At 40.5% G+C, this 22,721-nt stretch overlaps 2 protein-coding genes across 7 annotated transcripts in view; one reads left to right on the forward strand and one right to left on the reverse strand.

Annotated features, from left to right (window-relative positions):
- Positions 1 to 22,721, forward strand: part of LOC124184990 (fasciculation and elongation protein zeta-2-like) — a 467,596-nt gene that overhangs the window by 83,810 nt on the left and 361,065 nt on the right. The gene's annotated exons all lie outside the window — the stretch shown is intronic.
- The window catches only part of LOC124184913 (protein groucho-like), a 134,896-nt gene that overhangs the window by 64,473 nt on the left and 47,702 nt on the right, over positions 1 to 22,721 (reverse strand). For all 6 annotated transcript variants that reach the window (XM_046575126.1, XM_046575125.1, XM_046575124.1 and 3 more), the window contains exon 2: positions 3,394 to 3,491. Coding sequence is in view for 3 of the 6 variants with exons in the window: in XM_046575124.1 (XP_046431080.1) it covers positions 3,394 to 3,491 (98 nt within the window). In the remaining 3 variants the exon portion in view is untranslated. The remainder of the gene's footprint in view (positions 1 to 3,393; positions 3,492 to 22,721) is intronic.

The following is a 22,721-nucleotide window of genomic DNA, read 5'->3' on the forward strand; positions in this document are numbered from 1 at the left end:
TCGAATTTATTTTTGGTATCGGTACGCTGTGCCGATGCGTGTAATAATATATTATATATAACGTACACAGAACAGAGCAAAATTTGTTGCGGTACAACTGTGACACAGAGGGAAAAAAGAAGGAGATGGACGGTAAGAAGAATTCATTCATCACTCGAGGTACCCAGTGGAGAGAGAGCGAGAGAGAGAGAGAGCGAGAAAGAGTTTTGTTGTGTATCAAAAGATCTATCTCACGTCCATAGGCAAGAGTATTCCAGACAGGAAGCGGTACGAATCCTTTGAGAAAGTGGTCACAAGTGGCACATTATTTGCCGGCATAAATACCTAGGCACTCGGTGATTATTATTATTCTACGCGTTAATTATGGCATCTTATTTATAGCGGCGAGTATCAAATAAATTCTTAACAAAGGTACGTACACTTTATGCAATGTTATACATTACACGGAAAGGTGTCGTTGCAAAAGAGAACCTGTCTCGATTTTTTGGGGCAAGTTTTAATTAATGGCAAATCGTGCGTGATTCTACTAGTGGCACCAAGCAACCTTTTGCACGAATAAAAACCTAGTTTGATAAACTTTGGTGGTATGACTTTACCCAGACATTTGAGTGTTTGTATGGGAACAACGTGCCTCATTCGGTTGCATGATCGAGATACCGTTTTTGTTCATTTTCTTAGAGTTTATTGATACAGCAGTCTCTATCCACTCGATTGATTACAAAATGGCTGCAGTTACGACTCGACGTTTAATCGACAATGAAGGAAATTGAAACATGCAGGATAAAAATCCCATGAATAACTTGAGCTCCTTTTTGCAATAACACATTCACGTTTATTGCCTGTTATAACAAGTGTACAAACTTCGCTCGCTCTTTTTTACATCTGTATACATACGAGGGATACGTCTTAATGCGGTAACGGAAATTTAGATCGAACATTATTCTCGATCTTGTTTATGACCCTAATAAAAAGTAAAACCGTTTACCTAGGTTCAGGTTTTTCTACACTTGCGAAAATTTTTAATATCTTTACGTTTTTAAATTGTGTTTTTGTTTTTTTTTTTTTATTCCATTTTGGGTAATTACAAAACAACCAACTAGATTGATTTGAAAAATAATTAGAAAAGTAGGAATGAAATTGAAATTTACGAGGCATAAAATGAAAGTATTAATACATTGCTTGCTTCATCAATTATGCAAGGAAAACGTAAGGAGGAATGAGTACATTCTTTTTTTAATATCAACGATGTTGAAGATGGAAGGAATCGGCTTAGTTTATTTTGTGTTCATTTTCGTGCAAGAAGTTTTGGAAATTGTTTTAAAAAATGCAAATTGTCATAATTTGTAAGAAACAATGTTGTGTATTTTATGGTACAATTTGTATGTTATAAATGTATTAACAAATTGTAAAGCTATTTTTAGCAAGTAATTTTGAGTACAAGCAATTCGAGTTTTTAATTATCACGATCGGTTTTCATATCCGCGAAATAATAGCCAATCGAAAATACATATATCGGTCGACAAGAGTCGCGAAAATCAAAGAATTCATAAATTCTAAAATGCATTTCCAGGATCTCCAGCAAAAAAAAATAAAAATACATATGTCACCCAAATCCGTGGACATCAAGACGCGTAATTAAATCAAGCAGGTTTTTGTTCCGAGAGGAGACGGTGAAACTGTGCAGAGTGAATAGCCAACCACGCATGCGCAGCGAAATAACTGAACTCAATTGGTCGGCGAGATCGTAATGATGGCGATATATCCGTCCGCAACACAGGGTCGCCAACTTGCTCGAAACGGAGCAGGAAATGTCAAAGTCTGCCGCGTCAAGCGCCAAATTGAAATGATGTTTTTACGACGACTCGTAACAGCTGTCAATCGTCAGTCAGTTGACGATAAAAGTCTTCCAAGCCTTCGCGAATCACGTCGAATATTTGAAATACGATTAATAAAAAAGAAAAAATAATTCAGACCACCTGCGTAGCTTTCACTAGCCACGTTTTATACGCGAATCCTAAGGTGGCCAGCCTGCATGAAAAGAAGACGAAGCTCGCGCATGCGCATTCGAAAGCTCAATCTGCTAATAGTTTCACTTCATTTGAACTTGCACGTGAGAATTGGTAATTTCGCGTCAGACCGTGTGAAATGTTGCAAAATTTGGAACAGTAAACGCAAACATGCCTAGGTGTGCCGATAGTGGCTTGAATACCTGCGCGTGTGCATGTATCGAAGTTTGCCCGAGAGAGAGAGAGAGAGAGAGAGAGAGAGGAGAGAGGGGGATTCGAAATGTGGTGGGTGTAGTGCGCGTAGCCTGCATCATCGCGTCACCGGAGCTGCAGCATTGTAGTTTCCCTACCTCTCGCCTGTGTGCACAGTTGCCAGTTGAGCAAATAATTACATCCGCTCGTTTCGCGTGCTCCTTGTCCAGCGCTATGTACGCGGGTGCGTCACTCACAGATATAATAAACCAGCGTAAATACTCAGGTAAGTACGCGGACGTGATCTGGAGTGCCGAACCTCGCTGTAAACGCGAGTGACTTAATCGTCGTGGATCTGTCGTGGGTGAATTGAGCAACGGAATCGAACTGATTGCGAGGCGCTGTCGGCTTCATGCTCAAGATTATTCGGATAATACGAGCGATGAAGATGGTTAAACGGTTTTGGAACACCGACTTGATTAGCTCACCCTAGCCTAGCCTGATCAGAGTTCCTGATTAGATCCTGCAGTCCGAGAGAGAAATGGAAAACGGCTTTGGCCAGGGCACAAAATGATCTAAACAAACAACGTTTAGTCCACGCAAATCCTTCTGATTCATTTCATATTACCAGATCATCTTAGGCGTGAAAGTGCATTTATGGTTAGACAACTTTGAGATTAACGCGTTAGAATGAAATTCAGTATTATACAATATGAAATTATTGAAATTCGCTCGAAATGGCATCATAAAATGTAAAACTATGAAAAATTTTCCCACGACAACTGAAAAGCCCACTTTTTCAAGTGTACATGTACACGAGTTTTCCGTTTGCCAATAATGAACCGAACACTGGACTGTTTACGTTGACGAGAAGCTCTGCAGTCCTGTTGTCCGTGCAGATTGCATTTCGTTTTCAAGTCCCGACGTCGCGATGACAGGTGATCGGCGTACGTACAGAGAAAGAAATAGAGAGACTTGGCGAAAGGGACACAAGTTGAGAGAAGAGGATATTAGTTGTCGGGTAACGTTGGACATTTTTTTTTTTTCTCTTCATTTCGTTCAACGCAGCTGCATGTGTAAAATCGAGATCATTTTTCGAGGGTTTGTGAAATGATATTCAGACCTGGTTGTGTACCGGTATAGTAGATTAACTTTTTCCAGAAAAAATTCATTCGCTAAACGGTAAACAACTTACTTGTGGTATTGCGCCTGAAGAAAACTGAATTCTTCTTTAATCCTGTCGCAGGATTCTACAACCGTGAATTTAAACGGCTGCCCCGCTTGAGGAGGACCCTGTAACAGAGAAAGATTTGTCGGATAAGATTTACTGTAGCACGAACTCTTGTTACAACAATTTACACTGCAGAAAATGCTAGCGTACCTAGTAGAAAGTACTAGAACGTGTAATAGTAATAATACTGCAAATAGCGTAATAAGTTGGCCGCAATTTCCATAAGGAAGCAATTACTAATTGTAAGAGGAAACCGTGAAACTTGGTGCATGGTTAGACGCATTTCCATGCAGGTTGGCCACGTCAGGCTTCAGGTGTAAAACCCGACACACGGAGAAGGTGCAAGTGATGCAAAGTTTTTTAGATCAAACAGATCTCAAATACTTTGCGTAGCGATTCGGGAAGATGTGCCAAACTTGTATTGTTAACTAACTGACGACTGGTGACTGCTACGAGTCGTTATAAGAGCATAATTTCAATTCGTCACTTAACGCGAGAGAATTTCACATGTCATTGTCCGTTCCGAATAAGTTGGCTCCGCTACTGTGTAGACGAAAATATTGCCACGATAAGATGTCGCTGACCAATAGAGTTCAATTATTACTCAATCACACTCAAGTTTCGCCGTTTCTCACTAATCATTTCTAACTTCATTATTTTATTTGACCATTTAAAATTTTATCCTTCTGATAGTATGTTATAGGGCGTAAAAAAAAAACATGATTCCTGAGGTTTTGATTTTTTTTTTTTTATGAGCATTCTAGTTATCTTACAATTCGAAGAATTTATGTTCCGGAGATGTAAGAAAAGCGATTGAAAAAAATTGGGAGAAGAAAAGTCAGCACAACGAGAATAATCGCAAGCGTGGGACTTTTGAGTTCAGTGTTCAAATCCCGATAATGAATTTTCTCCTGCCATTCCATTTTGTTCTTTTTCTGTTTTGAGTATTAAAATTGATTATTTGAAATGGGTTTTCTCCTATCTCAGGCTCAAATTCTTTTCTTTCCCCCTTACAAATAATCTACTTTGTCATTGTTCTCTGTGGCGCCCTGTGATACACAAGGAAAATGCAATCAAATATGGTCTACAATGTTCCGTACAAAAGTCAAAGTCGTTCAAAGCATCAGGCCAATCTTCTTCGACCATGTTTTCCTATATCCAGAGTCGAGTCAGCACATCCGCGTACGTATGCATATATATTCAAATCCCGAAGCTAGACTGTAATCGCCGGGAATAGCCGTTAATCTATTTTCAATTTGAAACAATAATAAACCCCATGGGCGTATTTGGTGGAATTGTCGAGGTGGGGCGGAGCGGGAATGGCAGAGTTAAATAATTATTCAAACTTGACCGTCTAGCTTGTGGCTTTATGTGTTTACGTTTGCCCCGGGATGATTTAAGATGTTTGGACGTGGTTCGGCGATCAGGGCGATGCCATGTACAAACACCCGGCTGAACGTGGTTTTCCTCTCCCTCCCTCTCTTCCTTCACCCCCTATCGCACCCTCTTCTCGACGCCGACAGCCGCCCTAAACCTAAACCACCTCGTTCGCCAAGCCGCGTGCCCAGGCCGGTGTCTATTACAAAGGGAACGATTGTTTTCAGCTGAATCAACACGCCGAGATTCCGGCTTAAACATACCACGCTAAATTAGTTCCCCGCACGTTTGTGCAGAGCTAGGAATATGTGCGACTGGTTAACCGTGTGCGTTTCCTCGGGCTTTTACCGCTGACGCGTCGGCATACCGACGTCTTGTTGTTGCAGAGATAGACCGAACACCCTTTCACGTAATTAATCGAATCCAAAGAAAAAAAATAAAACAAAATGCTACCTTCGCATTTAGTATGGGTATAGCGAGTAAGTACAATCTACTTGGCTGGAAGAACCAATCTTGAAAGTAAAAACCTTGGATAGAAAAAATGTTCATTCTCGCAAATAACTCAAAATTGGCTCGATTGATTTTGCTGAAAATCTAATTTCACGTCGGGTGGACGATGTAAAATCAACGAATCACGCATCAATGAAATTGGTCTAAATCTTTGGCCGGACAAAAAAATTTCTTCTTCGTAAACGAGTTGAGGCTGGCTTAAGGTATTTTGCAGTAACTCAAATCAGATCTAAGTTATGAACAATTACGTCGATTGAGAGAAAGATCATCAAATTCGTTCATTCGGTCTCGAGGTATCGTCGATTCTCCTGACTTAAAATCGTGAAAACGTCAACTTTTCATTTTGGATATGGTTATAGTTCACTTTGATTAGTGGGGATGGAAAACGTCTAGATTCTCTCACCCACAGACCGTCGAGAAAGAATTTTCGCCCAAGGTGTAAGACGTGTCAAGAACGGTGTACGTATAAAATTAAATATATGTAAGCTGAGACATTACGCTTGTACGGTTTTAAGTTATTTTTGTCGAGCGTTAGCTCGTTACAGTCTCCAGCCACTAAGGGTAAGAAGGTTCTGGGGCGGCCAAGTCGCGTTGAGAACGTAGGAGCAAATCCTAGGGCTGCTGATCGGCAAAATCGTTGATCCCATTTGTCTCCGCAAAGCCGTTATAAAATCCAATTTATTTATTGGCTTTAGCGCTAAGCTCCATTCACTTACGCCCGGCGCTATTATGCGACTATATACTTACACCACATATATGTATACGTATACAATTATACATGTATACACGCAAGCATACCAAGTTTCTGGTTCCCTGCAAAAGCCCGCCTACGGCTCTGTCAATGCTCGCTTCCTCGCTTTCGCGAGTTGAATTAGTCGAACCTGCTAACCTAACGACTCACCTCCACCCCAAACGGATTACAAATTTCTTTAAATTCACACACCGGGAGAAAAGTAGGGGTGCTGGTCAAATTGTTTAAATTCGCCCAGACTGACCGTTAGATCGAAGTTTAACAATTATCTTTACTTCGAATGCTCAAATTCTCGAATTGTTAAAATTTGGATATCCGAATTTTTCTGAAAGCCGACTTCGAAATCATCAATATTTTGCATTAAACACCTCGAGTAAGAACTCAGAACTTTTCAACTCATCAAATATTATTTACCGTATCGATATCGCTTGAAACATGAATATTTACCATCTTTTTCACCATATAAATTGACTTTTATTTGCTTTTGCTTCTATAGCGCTAATTGCGTTACAATAGTAATGAATCAGCCGATGAGATTGCTAGTTTTTATAAACGTAGACTTTGATGTACGACATAGACGTCTACAAGTCTACGCTATGATTAGAAAATTATCATATTTCACGGTTTGTATTTGCTAATAACTATATATCACGCAGTATAAGCCATCTGAATACACCCTCCAGAGTTTGTGTGTATAGCCCGGTAAAAAAAAAGCGATGAAAATTTTGGCAAACGTCTATTTACTGCCGAAAAAATACCATTAAACACACGATTTAGTGAACTTCGTTCATCAAAGTTTGCACAGTACGTACGGTTTATTATTTAATTTAGAAATTTGAAAATATGCCACGTATAAAGTTCATGCAAGTTTGGTTACCTCTACTATAGGTATAAACGTGGAAATACGTACGGTCAAACTCTCCAATGAATGCTTATTCATTTGTTGTTGACTTCAAGAAAAAGTCATAATTTTTAACATCAAATAATAACAAACTGCATTTCACCGCACGTATAATTGTGATAGAAACAATACGAATGTTTCGCGGACGCAACACATCTCATTTTGCATCTTAAATAAAGACAGTATAAGTTCTTTATGAAGAAATTCCAGGTCACCCCGCCCTCTCCGTACAACGATATTATACTTAAGAATATATAAGTGTCTTTCAAAGCGTTGAAACTTTTATCGGCAATATTGTACCAAGATACTCTCGACCATTCCGTGCACTTGAAGTCGAACACCTGGATATAAGTAGGCATCGCACGTATCCTTAACGAAAACTTTTTCTCTTCCGTGTAGCGTGGAAATGCGGTTCCGGTGGCGTTCCGAGCGCAGCGAATGAACCCTACGTAAATGGGGTAGTTCCACGGAAACTTTAGCGCTAGGTTTGGTGTTACCGCGAAGCCGCAAACTCGCGGTTTCAGTTCCGACCACCGCAGATGGCTAGCGAAAGCCGCACACCTCTACGTACGCTGCACCTACACCCTTTGCCCCCTCGGCCTTTAAACCTCACCGCTATCTATACTCGCGCCATGGAAGCCGACGTGTGCAGCGCCCTTCTACGCGTTCGTGGAGAGAACTGCGGTTTGCACACTCCCGTAAAGCTAGGCGGGAACTGGGAAAGGCTCTTCTTAGGGAGGATAATCCATAGCACTTTAGGACGCGTTTCATTCGCCGGCTCTTGAATATGCAGCTTTGGCTGCGGCTGCCGGCGTCATCCATATCGAATAAGCGACTCGAAATCCTCCTTCGCACTTGACATGGCTCTGGAACTACTATATGGAACTCGAGCCCCAGATCTGTCGTTTCAAATCTGGCTGGCAGGAGCAAAATTCGTCCCCCCAGACGGCGTTGTGGTTGGAACCATGGACGTATAAACAAACCCAAGGATGCTGGATGTACGTTATACGTATACGTGTATCATCGTATATTGTGCCTACAGGTTTACCCGTAGAAATATACTAATCACGATGTTTATCGTTACACAAATACATATCTATCAAAATATTTATAGTCGACGCTTGCTGTTTGAAATAACTAATCATATAATGTGTCTCAATAAATGATCGTATTAAACTCAAGTATCTACAGTATTCTTCATTGCGGATAAATCATTAATTGTTACTTGACATTTTTTCTCTCTTTCTTCTCTTTTTGTATGAAATATTTTCCAGGATAGATTTTCTAGGATAAATTGTGGATAACGGTGACGTATTTTTTCATAAATCAAAAGTTTGTAACTTGTAACTCACAACGATTATACATGTGCGAGATGTTTTGATCGATCGACAAACTAACAAGTCAAAGATAAAAAATGATCTATACGTGATTTCCAAAAAAATCATTTGCAAATAATAACGACGGTTCACGAAAGTCGAATGATTTGATTTTATCTGCATTTTGAATAAAAATTATAAAATAACATGATCTCTTTCAAATTTCTCGATTTCCTACCCGAAATTGATGGTGTTTAAATATCCTCTTCATTCGTTAATAAATGACACTGTAGCATTAATTGAATTCGGTTGGATCAGTTTTAATGACCACTCTAAAATTACTATCGCGCGTGTGAAATAATAAAACGTGAGCACACCCAACACACACGTTTTCACTGAACTAGCGTATACAGTAGAACCTCATGCATCCGAGATGATGTGAAGAGAGCGTACTTTGAACAATTAAAATCTCGTACAATACGGTAAACGTGAACAATCCAAAAATCCATGATTCAGTCCAAATCAATTACGTCTTCTACCGTATAACTTTTACCACATTTGAAAACGTGCTGCTTCTACAGGTCGCGTATTCGGCCGAAGGAATATCTTATACTTTCCAACACGTACGTATGCATTCATGCACCGTATATTACTACAGGTATAAGGCCATAGCGAAGAAAACCGAACCCTGAATTATTCATGGACGATCTCATCCTGCGAAGCGAGCGAGCAAACTGCCTGGCGTTCGTCGTTTTCTTTAACAGGAAGCATTCAGGCGACACATCGGACAGACCGATGTAAAGCGGCGTAGCACCGGATGTTCAGAGGCGTCGATTTGCGTTCTAAGGGTATAGAGAGAGAAGGAAGGAAGGGGTCGGGAAGTGTGCGAGGGGGAAAGAGAGAAGAAGAGGCAAAGCAAAGTGACGACGGCCGGACTGTTTGCAGCGCCGCGACGCCTGAATGGGAAGAAGCACGGTGATGAGGCTTCGAATGTACGCGTAAGAGACGCGCGATCGGTCGAAAAAGCGTAGCTCGAAGGCAGCGCCTCCGTGGCGTAACCCCGAGTACTAATCGAAGACATGCAGGACCACGGGGATGGACCCGCTTGTCAATCGATGTGATTTTATTCCCGCAACCAGATTTCCGGCAACCGCGCGCATCGTCCCTAATTTACATAAACGATACGCGTTTTTATTCGTTTATCACGGCGACACGCTGCAGGATTTCCATTGTTATACAATTACTACGAGGGGGAAATATGAATGGTCAAAAGAAGAAAACGTCGAAGAATCCATGTTGGGTTTATCTTGAAAGTTGCAGAGTTTAACCACGATGTTGAAAATAATTTCAATACGTGCAGATGTTCGACGTTTTTCTTATAATTGAATTATACACGATTAATGGACCTTAATGTGAATGCGGAATTAGGAAACAAAAAATTTGAGAATTCAATGTCAAAAAAGTCAGTAAAAGTCGCTGACGAATCTCTCGAATTGTTTTTAAAACTTGCAGAATGACAAAATCTTGACAATTATTATTAATTTGTCGTTCAATCGATAACTACACTTGTTTGTACTATACTTTTTTTTTTATCGACTAGTTACTATTTACAATACGATGACTATGAATGCAAAATTGTCTCTATTTCTTAAGTGGAAAATTTTTAATATTATAGTAAGTAGATCGAATATTTCCTTGTTTGATATTGATCTCGATCCTCATCGATCATCGCTAAATACCTACGTGTGAAATTTCAATTCCCAATTTTCGGAAAATATTTACCAAAACCGTTCCTAACTAATTCTAGGCGCAAACTTGAAAATCACTCAACGCTCGAAACGGTTCAATTAATAATGTAATAATAAATACAGAACGATCGCACGATGATTCTACAAGTGAGTGAAAAAATAACAAGGAGGCAAGCCTGCTGCAGTAGGTATGTAATTTAAGGTTTTATTATTACCCCGTTGTACGCGTCTATCAGCAACGACGTCCCCGACAACGATCCATCAACATTACCCACATATCGCCTGGCATTTTTATCCATCACTTATTAATTATACCCACCCCGTCCCTCGCCGTTCTTCTTCCACAGCTCCGTCGCAGCCCGCATAACGTTTTATCGTATAATTACATCTAATAACACAGTCGCCGATGGGCTACATGCATATTAGTGTTGGGACACACGGGATTCTGAACGATGCAAGAGATAGGGTGTTGGGGAGGGGAAGGGGAGATGGGAAGTGTTTCGTGTGCGCATACGATGAGGTAGAGAGAGACAGATTTTCCCCTCGGTTGTTCGTACTTACGTGTAATAACACGAATGTACCTCCTGCTCGTATACCTACCTATACGTACGTACATGCACATCCAAGTTCGCCTTATTTTACCGCGAGGCACGTCACGATCTCAACGTAATGAGTAGAAATACACCTGACACGGTAGGCACATGTATACGTATACGTGTAAAAGGTATATAGATATGAGGAAACAACGTGGGTACCTATATAAACGTACAGGCGATCATCAGCGATAAAACCGGACGGCCGTTTAACCCGCCGCTGTGCTCGGCAATTAAAGCGATACAATCGTTTTATAGAACATAATGAAAGGTACGAGAAGCCGCGACTAGTCTATCCACACCTAGACACATGACTGTTCTATACAGGCACCTCGTGTTTCTTAATAATATGCGTACAGATAGAGAGAGAAAGAGAGAGAGCGGTAAACGATCACTTACAAGGCACATGCGGTGTAGTATATACTATACATTATCTATACATACCGTCTGACATTATAAGTCTCTGAGAATCGATCGAACCGAGTAATCGTAAATCGAACGGTACACATTGTCTGTGTATTTCATTCTTGTGTAATGAGCTACTTGATTGAAAGAGGAAGACTGTTAACTTGTGGCGATGCAGTTATACGTAACATTAGCGCTGTAACAGGTACACAGCTTCGACTGTTTATAATATTGATGTCTCTGTAAAGTGAATAATATGAAGAAAACGTAGTTCGTGTATTTAAACCCTATTTATATATTTAAACCCTATATATGAATATTTTGGTAAAAATTAGTATTAGTTCACACACTGAGAAAAATTTCATTTGTTATAGTAACTAGAAGAATGCAGTAAAACAGGTATCGTTAAAAAAAAAACTGTTTGAATATTGTTGGAATTACTCTTCGCAACTGACAGTCACAAGAAAATATAGTAACAGTGATCGCGATGAGAAAGAATAGTAACAGATACTAGACTTTCCGGTAACAGCTAGAAAACTAATTTTCATTTTCTACCTAGAACTATATTTTCCGATTGTTAAAACAATTAAAATAGTTGAGGACTGAGCGGTAACCGAAACTAAAAATTTCTTTCAGTGCAACTAGGCCGTTAATTATATATCATCTGAATTGTTTTGAGAAAAAAATATGATTGCTTATAACACCTATCGAATTTATCATCAAACGCCTGAGACTTCAAATAGTTAGGATGCACATAGGCTCACGTATTGAAAGCATATATCATGTATATATATATATTAGGTTGACTCGAAAAAACTTTTTTTTATTTTATTCTCCCACCGGCTAAAACTTAAGTTTGAGACCTCCAAATACACCATGAATTTTTGTAGAACCGTAAAAAAATTCTTAGAGGTCGCAAAATTACATTTTCAATTTCCCATTTAAATAACATGGGAAGCAGCCTGTTTGTTCTGTCTGTATTTGATAAGTCACGAATCCGAAATCTTACAACAATGACCAATATATAAGGTGTAGGAATACGAAATTACGAAAACAGTTGGATCAGCTTTAAAACTAGTTTAATCTACTATCGCGAAATTTTTCAGATACAGGATAAAAAATTAAATATTCCGCGCAGCACATCATTTTTTCCGCCATATGGGTAAAATATAACATAAAGGTGATGTTAGCATGCCTTATTTTTCTTTCTCTTATCCATCTTATTCTTTTGTTTAGATATTGTTCAATCGCACGGGGGAAAAGTTGAAAAATCTGCCTCTCGTCATCCCGCGTGCTTCTTTTTGGTCCACACAAAGGCAACCGGCATGAACGATACATCCCCCCCCCCCCAACAAAGACCGCAACGCGTCGTCGATTGGGGTCCGTATCTGAGTAATATAACACACGCACCCGTGTCGAGAGGAAAGAAAGGAGGGTGTTAGGGAGCCACTAAAGCGCTCTGTAGGAGGATAAAAAAAAAATTATATAAATGGCGATGAGGGGAACGGCGGAAGCAATAAGGGTCGAGCGATGCCCTCCATCCAGATAGTTGCATGTAATCGTGACACGTGAACCCGAAGTCTCGGATAAGTATGCAAATATGTTTTCGAACCCGCCGCGCTAATCCATCCGGGAATTTACAAATCCCTGCCGCTCATCCATAACGCGAACCGAATTGCAGCGCGTCTAGTTTCGTGCATTTGCGATGCAGTTGTAGAGATGAGTGTACCGCCAAAAATTCAATTGGCCATGGTTACGATAGTAGATATATATATAGGGCCGATTCTGCGTACAGATTCCGATACCGACATTTTACCGACATTCTTAACCACTTCACAGCTCAGATACAAACCCTTTCTTCAGGTGAAGGTGTTTTATCCCCACGCTGGTCGACTTTATCGATCATCGATAAAGTTCGTGGATATGATCGATCAAGTTGACGAGTGTGGAGATAACTTCCACCCGAAAAAAAGGTCTATGTCTGAGCTGTGAAGCGGCTAATAATGTCGGTAAGATGTCGGTATCGGAATCTGTACGCAGAACCGGCCAACTTACGACGAAATTTTTGGTAGAATGGGAATCGTTGCGACAATCATTCAAGTAATAATGAAATCAAGTGACAAGTGAATCAAGTAATTATTTACTTCAAATATAGCTGCCAATGCGATTTTTTCTGGTAGTTGCAAAATGTATACAACCATTTTTTGAGTAAAGCAATGCTTCAACGTGAATTCGTTGTTGCGGCACCATCGAACTATCGCATTTGTTCCAAGAAAATAATGTACGAGTAACCGTAAGCAACAAAAACGATAACTTAGACTAGATTTTCCAGTTACAGCTATAAAAAACCTTGAGATATGATCTCTCTCGGTGTGATTCAACCGTTTGCATTTCGATATGTTCTTTTCAGTGTAATAAATAATTCACTACCGACGGTTCACAACCAATCTGTAACCAAATTTTTCCACGTCCACGCACTTGGTACAAGGAAAGACAGACCGACGTGACCCGGGTTGCATGCCGGTAGGGCGTTTGGTCGTAGTCTGTGCGTTTATAATACCTCTATACATAATACGTAGTTGCTGGACGACAGCTGTCTTGATACTAGAATTTCATCTGAGCAAAGCGTGCGAGTTACAACGACCTACCCACCCACACAACCAGCCAAGTTGAGTGGATAAATGAGATTACACGTGTGCATATCGCCTTGTTACACCAATGCGCAGGGAGGGCGCTCAGTTTCAATCGGTCTGCACGTCTGCGCAGCTGCTCTGCGGTCACATGAGATACCGGATAATATGCCGACGCAAGAAGTATTTCCAGAATTTATCGCGCTTGCATACAAGCTGGTATTCACCGATGTCCGTGGACGTTGATCAAATATTGTATTCGATAACGCTCAAAATCGACGCTGAGAATATGAAAATAAAATAATACGCAAATTAAAGAACTTCGGATACAACTCGGAAACTCAAAATTTAAGTTTAAACTCAAAATGTTGTGACGCGACACTCGATATCACAGATCGATGAGGTCCAAACGCGACTTCGTGATTTCTTTATAACCGCCATTTTCCCATCAAACAGCTATAAAACTGTAATTTAGCGCAAAGGATAACATTTTGAATTGACTTTATTTTCAAAAAGCCGCCGATTGAATAACCTAAATTCAAATGAGATATGGGACCTCGTGCCTTGTGCAGAGACTTTCGTAAAACAAATTTTATTTTCAAATCATAATCACGAACTCTTGACTATTGTTTCATAAGCACTTTTAAGACTTGTAATTTAGCACTTTTTGAAGAATCGGATGCCATTATAATGGAATAAAAATATTACCAAGTAAAATAAACGAGAATAGGGAAACAGCCCGAAATTATTATTACGAGTAGCGTGAAATATTTGACACTATGTCAGCGAGATTGTAATAAACAGGAGAGTCACTTACTCAAAACGGAGCATGAGGGGTAAAATTCTCCCGTGTCAAGTGGCGAATTGAAATTATATTGTTACGCTGATTCGGAGCAGTCATCAGTTATCATCCGGTTAAGAATAAGACTTTTCCGAGCCTTCCCGAAACACCAATAAACTGTTTGAGACCTGCTTAACCTAAAAAACAATTTCCATCGCTATATATAATCTCCAAAATCCGCAAATCCCATTGAGGTAATCAGCCTGCATTGAAATCCAACAAAGTTTGCGCATGCTCGATCAGCGTCGTTTCCGCTCGGTACTACGGTGTCAGAGGATTTCGCTGTACCTACGCCAATGGCAAAAGGGGGTTGCGAACATAAAGAGAGAGAGAGAAAGAGAGTAGCAGCAGTGGTGGGAGGACGAGTATACGGAGGCCTTTAGTAGCACAAAAGAGCTCAAATATCGGCCAACTGTCGTGCATCGTTGGCGCGCCCTCGACTCTCGAACCAGCGGCCCTCCCTCCGTCCATCGGAGCAAGCGATGTGCCCAACAAAAACAGAGACGAGCAAATAACAAAAGCTATGATAATAGGACGAGGCGATGGAAAAAGAGAGATACGCGCGGGGCGTTTAGAGCTGCGCGGAGATAAAGTGAGTGAGAGAGAAAGAGAGAGAGAGGGAGGGAGGGACGAGCCGTGGACGACCTAATCTGTTACAGTCATCACACCCCGTTTTTGCCCCTTTATCTGCCGCCCCTTCGCTTCCCTCGGGTTCCCGCCACGCCAAGTCGGCCGACGGGAGAACCGGGAGAACCGGGAGAACCGGGAGAACCGCGCTAACCGCTAGCGCCAGCCAACCCGGCCAAGTCGGAATCCCGACTTGAAGAACGTCGCCGTCGAGCCCGTTTCGTCGCCATGCTGAAACCCGAGGGAGAGGGCGGGAAAAACCGAGGGGTTAAACACCGCAGGCGTCCCTAAACTTTGGACAGTTATCCCGGAGGGAAGCGGACGAGGGGCTTGTTCCTGCACCACTCTTGCTTGCGCTGGCATTATAGTGACTGTGCGAAAAATAGTCCCGGCCCCGTCTTGATCCCGTTTGGTCGGGAATACCGATTCCAGAAACCCTCGAACACGGGTCGAAGCTCGCAGTGCAGAGAATATTCCAGAAAAGAACTTTTTTTCTACTCCAAGTTTCTCTTCGTAACGGAATCACAATTTATACTTTTTGTATTTTGTATTTAGAGTGAAATAAAACAGAAGTTTCATAATTTGGATTAGCGGGTAGGTATCTCATTTTTTTGCAAGAACAATATCATCGGTTTTTTTTTTTTTTTTATACCATATTTATCATTTGTAATTTACTAACTGTAATTTTGCCCGTTACCGTCTCAGACCATTGACGGCTTTTAGGTCTTTTGGTGGAATCTGCGACGACCGATTCCCATCACCAAAAACATCGTTTACATTAGTATACGACAGATAATACCGACTTTTGATATGCTGCAGCTGTCATTCACAGGGATTGATGTTTTCAGACGAGAACGTGTTCTCGTTTTTTTCATGCTACAAGCTGCCGATGGATTTTAAGGTGATTATTCGAGTCGTCGCTTTTTTTGCAGGTCTTAGAAAAGCCTCTTAATTTTATTTAATAATTTTAGAACACGCTGAAAAGATCATTTGACTGCCTGGAATGACGCAGCACTTTCGATTTTCTTATTGTTGGAGATGATTAGGAAATTATGCGATATAACTTCAATTATTATCTTAAAAATTGAATTTATTTTCAAAACGTCTGTCAAACCAATGTATTTCCGTATTCGATTACTTACAATCCACATATTCTACGAAATCTAACTAGATAAAGGATTTGTTGAAATCACCAAGTATGGAGAAAGAATTTCTTTGTTAAATCAGAGACAATGCATTTGATTAAACAAACAAGTGATCAGAGAAACCACAATTTGGGTTGTTCAGTAAATCAATATTCATTTGATCAAGAAACAATTTACTTCACCATATCTCTTCGCCGTATTTATAAAATTCGAACATTTTATTCTTAGGCTGCGATAGGGTAATCGAAAATGTTGACGTTATTCAACCAAAATATTTCAAAAGCGAGTTTGCCATAAAGTTGTGTGTTTAATATTTAAATTTTCAAATCATTTCCCTACCTTACTTGGCTCAAGCGAACTTACTGTCGAATGACTTGGCTGCAATCTAAGTGACGCGAAATAACTTCCAATGACTTCGAACGAATACAGAAGACTTTTCTAAAAGTTTTTCCTACTGCTACTACTACATCCACCTCTGTTACTGTACAAGACATAGATATTGTGGTTGGGTGAACATTTTAAAGAAGAGTCTCTTCATCTGGAGAGAGACCATCGTTAATGCATGATCATTCTTCTACGCCCAGCTCGTGTTCCAGACTTGTTTCGTGACTGCGTTTTTTGTTCAGTCTTTTTCTCTCCGCGGACTTCCTTTCAACTCCCGCGCCAGTGGTATATTCACCGTCAAAAGTTGAAGCCCCCCCCGGACTTTAAATACGACTCTTTATTTAACCGAGTGTTCAACGTATGGACGTAATTTCAATCGATTCGCCAAGGTTCAATTTAATGCGAATTCATTTCGCTTTATATTTTGAGAATCAACGCAAAAAACCTCAAGTTCGATATTTTATTGCACCCACGTGAAACGACGATTATTTCTTCGATTAACTGACAATAAGCGATTTTCGCGACAATTCTCCGCTTCTTGCTTCATGGCACGATTAGGGCGATTATTCAAACGCCTTTATTCTGAGTGAATTTTACCGACGTTTTTACAGGACAACCGCCCAGTTCCTTCGAGATGAATTTTACACAGGCATATAATTACACCGGTTTAGAGGCATCGAACTAGTTTATACAACACTTTTTATTGTCCATCTTTCTTACGTTTTTTTTCAGCACGATGTTTGCGTGAGTGATAATTGTACGTATTTTATTGCACGAAGAAATTGATTATGCACGCTTAAGAAAAAACACAAATGATCACTAGCGGCTTACATCGTTATAAAAGAACGACACGTCTGATTTGTGTTCAAAAATCACTATCGTCTGCACGATTGCTCTCGAATCGAAGTCAATAAAAAGTGACGTCGCAGAAACAATAACGACGAATTTACCGGACCGTAACTGGCTATTCGATCGACTTGGAATTTTTACAACAGTTGATAATTGATTATTTGATGGCCAGGTAAACGGATGTACCTGACGGTGCGTTATAAAAGTAAGACAAAAATCGTTATTGTTCTCTCTATCTCAGTCTCCGTAACACACCGAGATCCCACCTAAATTCATCGTTGAAGGTATCGAGCTTAAGAAAACGAGTCGAATTTTTTTCAAACAACCAACAACGCTCAAAATAATTCTATAGTAAAATCTACATCGTTGGTACGACTAGTTTCCCACAAAAAATCGATAACAGCAAATGTGGACATCCGGGATACTAAAAGGATTTAACAGTGGCTTTCTAAGATCACCTTTGTTGTTTAAACTTTTGTTTAGTACTTCGATAGATGTGCTCGCTGGGATGCAGAGAGACGAGCCAAATTAAATCCATGGTATGATCAGATATTCTGTATCCTTCTTATTGTCAGTAGACAAATTGTGGATAAAATCTAAAAATAAAATATAAGCGAAGGCTGCCAGATTAACGGATGTTATAATATAAAATAATAAATAAATAAATCTAATACGAGAAGAATGGACTTTATTATTACGAGAACGTATACGCTCTATTCAGCGCCGCTTTATCGGTTCTACAGATAGATCGTCGCGTTGCCGCGCGGGTTCTCGTAATTATAGAATGAGCAAGCATGATGTATTATTATGCATATAATACGGAGACGAGAATAATTTACGACTCTGCGGGATCATCCGTAGGCACAGCACAGATCTTCGAAGACCCGTTAGTTAGTTCGCGATGTTTTTTTGGCTGAATTTTTATTTCTACATATGTTTGATAATCGTCTTTTCTATTTATTTTTCTTTTTACATTTTCTCTTTCGTTGAAATTATTTACGAGCCTTGGCGAAGGGGGCGAGCATTAATAAGAGGATTAAACTGAACGCTGTCTTATACGCACGCACCGTTTTGCCTGCTTGAGAAAACAAACGGGGTGGCCTGAGAAAATAATCTTCCGCCGGTAGGTCATGTTATGTGTATTACATACACCTATGTGAGCATAATGCGAGGAGTGTAGGTGACGTTGCATTAAACCGCAGGCACCGTTTTTACTATGTTGGTTTGTCTGTTTTCTTTCTTCCTTTTTTCCCCTCATACTATTTTTTGTTCGTTTTTTTTGCTTTGCCGTTTTTCCTTCCTTTCTATTTCAACTTCGCTTGGATAATACGTATTATTAAATATTGCGCTGCAAGTATCACGCGACGAGTTGCTCGACGTCTATCACAAAAATAATTTATACGCTTCGACTATATCGGAATATACAAAGTTCGTGCACATTTTTATTCATTTATTCTCTCTTATTGATTTATCATTTGTTACTTCAATCTATGGACTCTCATCGTCATAATGTATCTTTCTTCGCAATTTGACAATATACGTATTATAGATCTACTTTATAACGGTTATAAGTTAAATCAATTTTATTCGACATGTTAACACAATATTTCAAATCGTCATCATATTCTAAACAGGCAATCACGATCTATCCTACAAACACTAAGCGCATACATATATATAATGCACACACGCGTATGTATAATATTGTATATTTATTACAATGATTCCAAGAGAGGTGGAACGAATTTTCTCGTTAAAAAACCAATTTCAATTTCCTTCGGTATTTTTTGCTTTACCGGTAAAAAAAACATGTGCAAACTACACCTGGTTTAATACATAACACTTAATAATTACTCGTGACGGCCATTAAATATTTTTGTAATGACATCATCACAGTACCGAAGCAATATTTGATTAGGATTTAAATAATTTATAATTTCAGCTTTGTACGTAAGAGTAGCAGAGAATTTTACTACAGTTCGCCTAATAATGTGAAACGATTTGACTACACGCATGACCTAAAACGTCAATATCCCTATAATTTTAACGATGCCATTAACGAAAGTTTTGAACTAAATAATTCATAAATCTTGTCGAGTTACAATCTGTGTAAATATCACATGTTTCAAGCATTCCGGAAACTACTAAAAAATTTACTGAAATGGGACAATTATTCAGTATTTTTCAAACATTCCATAAATATTTTCTCTGAAATTCCATCAGAATCTTTTGACGAGAAGATTTTCATAATTATTCCAAAAAATAATCGGAACACTCCGAGTAGATACCGAAACGAGAATATCAGCAGAAATACGCATTCCTTTTTTTAGCATAACTGTATTCTGAACCGAGTAATTTTTTTAATTAGTAGAAAAACTTCGCGAACATTTCCAAAAGCAGTTTATTTGAGTGTGAATTTTTCATCACGTAACAGGTATAATAATAAACAATGAGGAAAACCCCTGAGACGTATTTAAAATTGCATCACCGTTCTTACAAAAATATTCAATAAATTGCAAAATCTGAAAAAGAATTTCACAAAATCAAGAAAACTTCATCATGGCTATCAGCAGTGAGTAGCGATTGATCAAGGATAATAAGTAATATCTAAAATTGTTACAACAAAGATCAGAGTCTATGTCCGACGTTAGGTACACGATAGCAAGTTTACATGTACATACACACGTACACGTAAGGATACCAAGAGGTGATACAACACGAGTTGTTCCGATCGGGTCGTATACAAGTAATCGTTGAAAACTACTCCTCGGTTGTATATATAACACGACGGGAGACGATCTACCGACGATACCGTAGCAGCACACTCGCAATACGGAGGAACTCGGAGCAAGCAAGCAAGGAGACAAGCAAGTGAGTTGCTGCATGCAACGGAGCACCGGGGGTACAAGATAGTGAGAGAGACGGATAAAGTACAAGCAGCCACCGCCAGAGGCGCAGGCAGGCAGTCGGGCAGCAGCAGCGGCAGCGGCGGATGAGATCAAGCCTGCAGTATACGGTAGCCCATGTATATCATTAACCTCAGCCTCGGTGTCTTTCCTCCGCGCACAGACACCTACCTCTCCCTCTCCCTCTCCCTCTCGCTCTCTTGTCGCGCTCGTCGACGTCGAAACGGAATGACGTTCGGTCCCCGTCGTCGCGCCACCCGGAGATAGTCGTCCCGTGCACGGTTGCCTCCCCCTGCCCTTCCTCTTCCTCTTCCCCTTCCCGCCGCCGCTCGCCCCGCCGACCAAACGAGTAATTAACTATCCGCGTGTGGAAGAGACACGTGTACGATTCTCCCTCGTGCGCCGCTGCGCTGCTGCTGTGTTTGCACACAGGCTCTTATGTTAATTTACCTTGACGCCGCTGCTCGAGTCCCCCTGCAGCTTCTCGTCGTGTGCTCATCGTCGCCGTCACCCCGGCAGCCCCGAGGGCGAGACGAAGATCGGAGGGGATGGAAGAATTTATTACCACCCCCCCCCCTTCCTACTTCCTTTCTTTGCCTTTTAGCGTATAGTACTTTTTTTCTTTCTTTTTTCTTTCATACCTTTTTCGGTTTATTCAATTTCCCTATATTCTTTTTCTGTTCGTTTATACCCGCACGGTTTATACTACGGTATTATGTACGCGTATAGGTAGGTATGTTTTGTCATTGGGAATACTTATATAATGTGACGAGAAACGGTGAAACTTGGCAGGCTGACGGACCGAACGCACATGTGCGAAATAATTGTATTCCATTGATCGGCGAAGTCATAGCCTGGCCATGTGTTCGTCTGCTAGGCAGGCGAGCCAACCTCCTCGAAACGGGTCGTGAGGTGTCAAACTCTCCCGCTTCAAGTGTCGAATTGAAATGATGTTGTTACGACGATTTCAAGCAGTTATTAGTCGTGAGTCGATTAAGAATTAAAGTCTGCCAAGCCTTAACGGATCACTGCATCGGCTATTCGAGATCTGCTTAGCTCAAAATAATTCGCATGAATATACGTAACCTCCGCAAGGCCCAATTTACAGCCAAGGTTGCCACCTCTCCGGGTTTTGGCTACTTTACTCCGGGTTCCGGATGGACAATTAAATCTCCGGGTAAAACGTATGACCCATTGCGTTTTCAGTTTTATTGTCGCCGTTAACAGCCGCAAGGCCCGTAAGTCGCAAAATATGATTTGCAATGTTAACGGCAATAACGGCTCAAATGTTTTGCCACCCCCCCCCCCCCTTCCTCGATCACCGGATCAGTAGTTGACGTGAGGTGGCAACCCTGTTTACAGCTGAATTTAGTGTGGCCAACCTTTGTGATGAAATAACAAAGCTCGCAAATGCTCAGTCAGAAGTACCATCTGTTAAATTTCGCCATTTCCTGTCGACACTTTACCTACTGTAAGAGTAAATAGTGAGGATTTGTAATAATGTAATGAAATATTCGTGACGGTGTGATAATATAGGCATAAAAACCATCATCCTCGGTACGTGGTAAACTTTGAAATAAGTCAATAAGAATCAACACGGTACAGTTGTAAGATTGCGAGGTATAATCGTGTCTGCGAAAATGAAAATCAGACGGGGGCAGCTAATTAATAGATGAAGACAAATACCTAAATGACGCTGTTAACCCCTGTAACTATACAAATATTTGACTTTGCCAATTCTGTAATTCCGCGTTTTCCTACGGAGGGTCTTTCTACTCGACAATACCTCATACTTGTACAGTTAGTTATACGGATACCTCCGTATGTATAAGTTGACGGTAATAAAAGATCCGTCGGTGATAGTTTGTAAGTAATTTGTCTTTCGGCGTGTTCGGAGGCCCGTTCGAGGCGGCCGTCGCCTTGGCGATGCGGCGATGCGAAAATTGAAAATTTACGATACCTATTTCAACCAACCCACGTTCCGTAGTTATTGTTGTCGGCGTGTCCGAGCTCTCCGGCGTTCCGCCGTTAACAGTTAAAACGAATCGTTTCGGTACGCGGTACAGGAGTGGCTGTACCAGCCGACGTTGATTTGTGCCAACTGAATAGCATCCAACGAATCAATTTCAAATTTCGACGCGGTGTATTCAAGACTCAACTGTACGAACTGTCAAACAGACGGAACGTCGGACTGACGGATCGTGGATTGCGAATTTGCTGACACACGATGATACACCGTCAGATGCTGTAGTTCGTGAAAATGTTATAATTATTGCTCGCAACAATTTAGGAATGGAAACTCCGTTTTC

The sequence above is a fragment of the Neodiprion fabricii genome, chromosome 6, assembly GCF_021155785.1.
Source record: "Neodiprion fabricii isolate iyNeoFabr1 chromosome 6, iyNeoFabr1.1, whole genome shotgun sequence".
In the NCBI taxonomy this organism is placed as follows: Eukaryota; Metazoa; Arthropoda; class Insecta; order Hymenoptera; family Diprionidae; genus Neodiprion; species Neodiprion fabricii.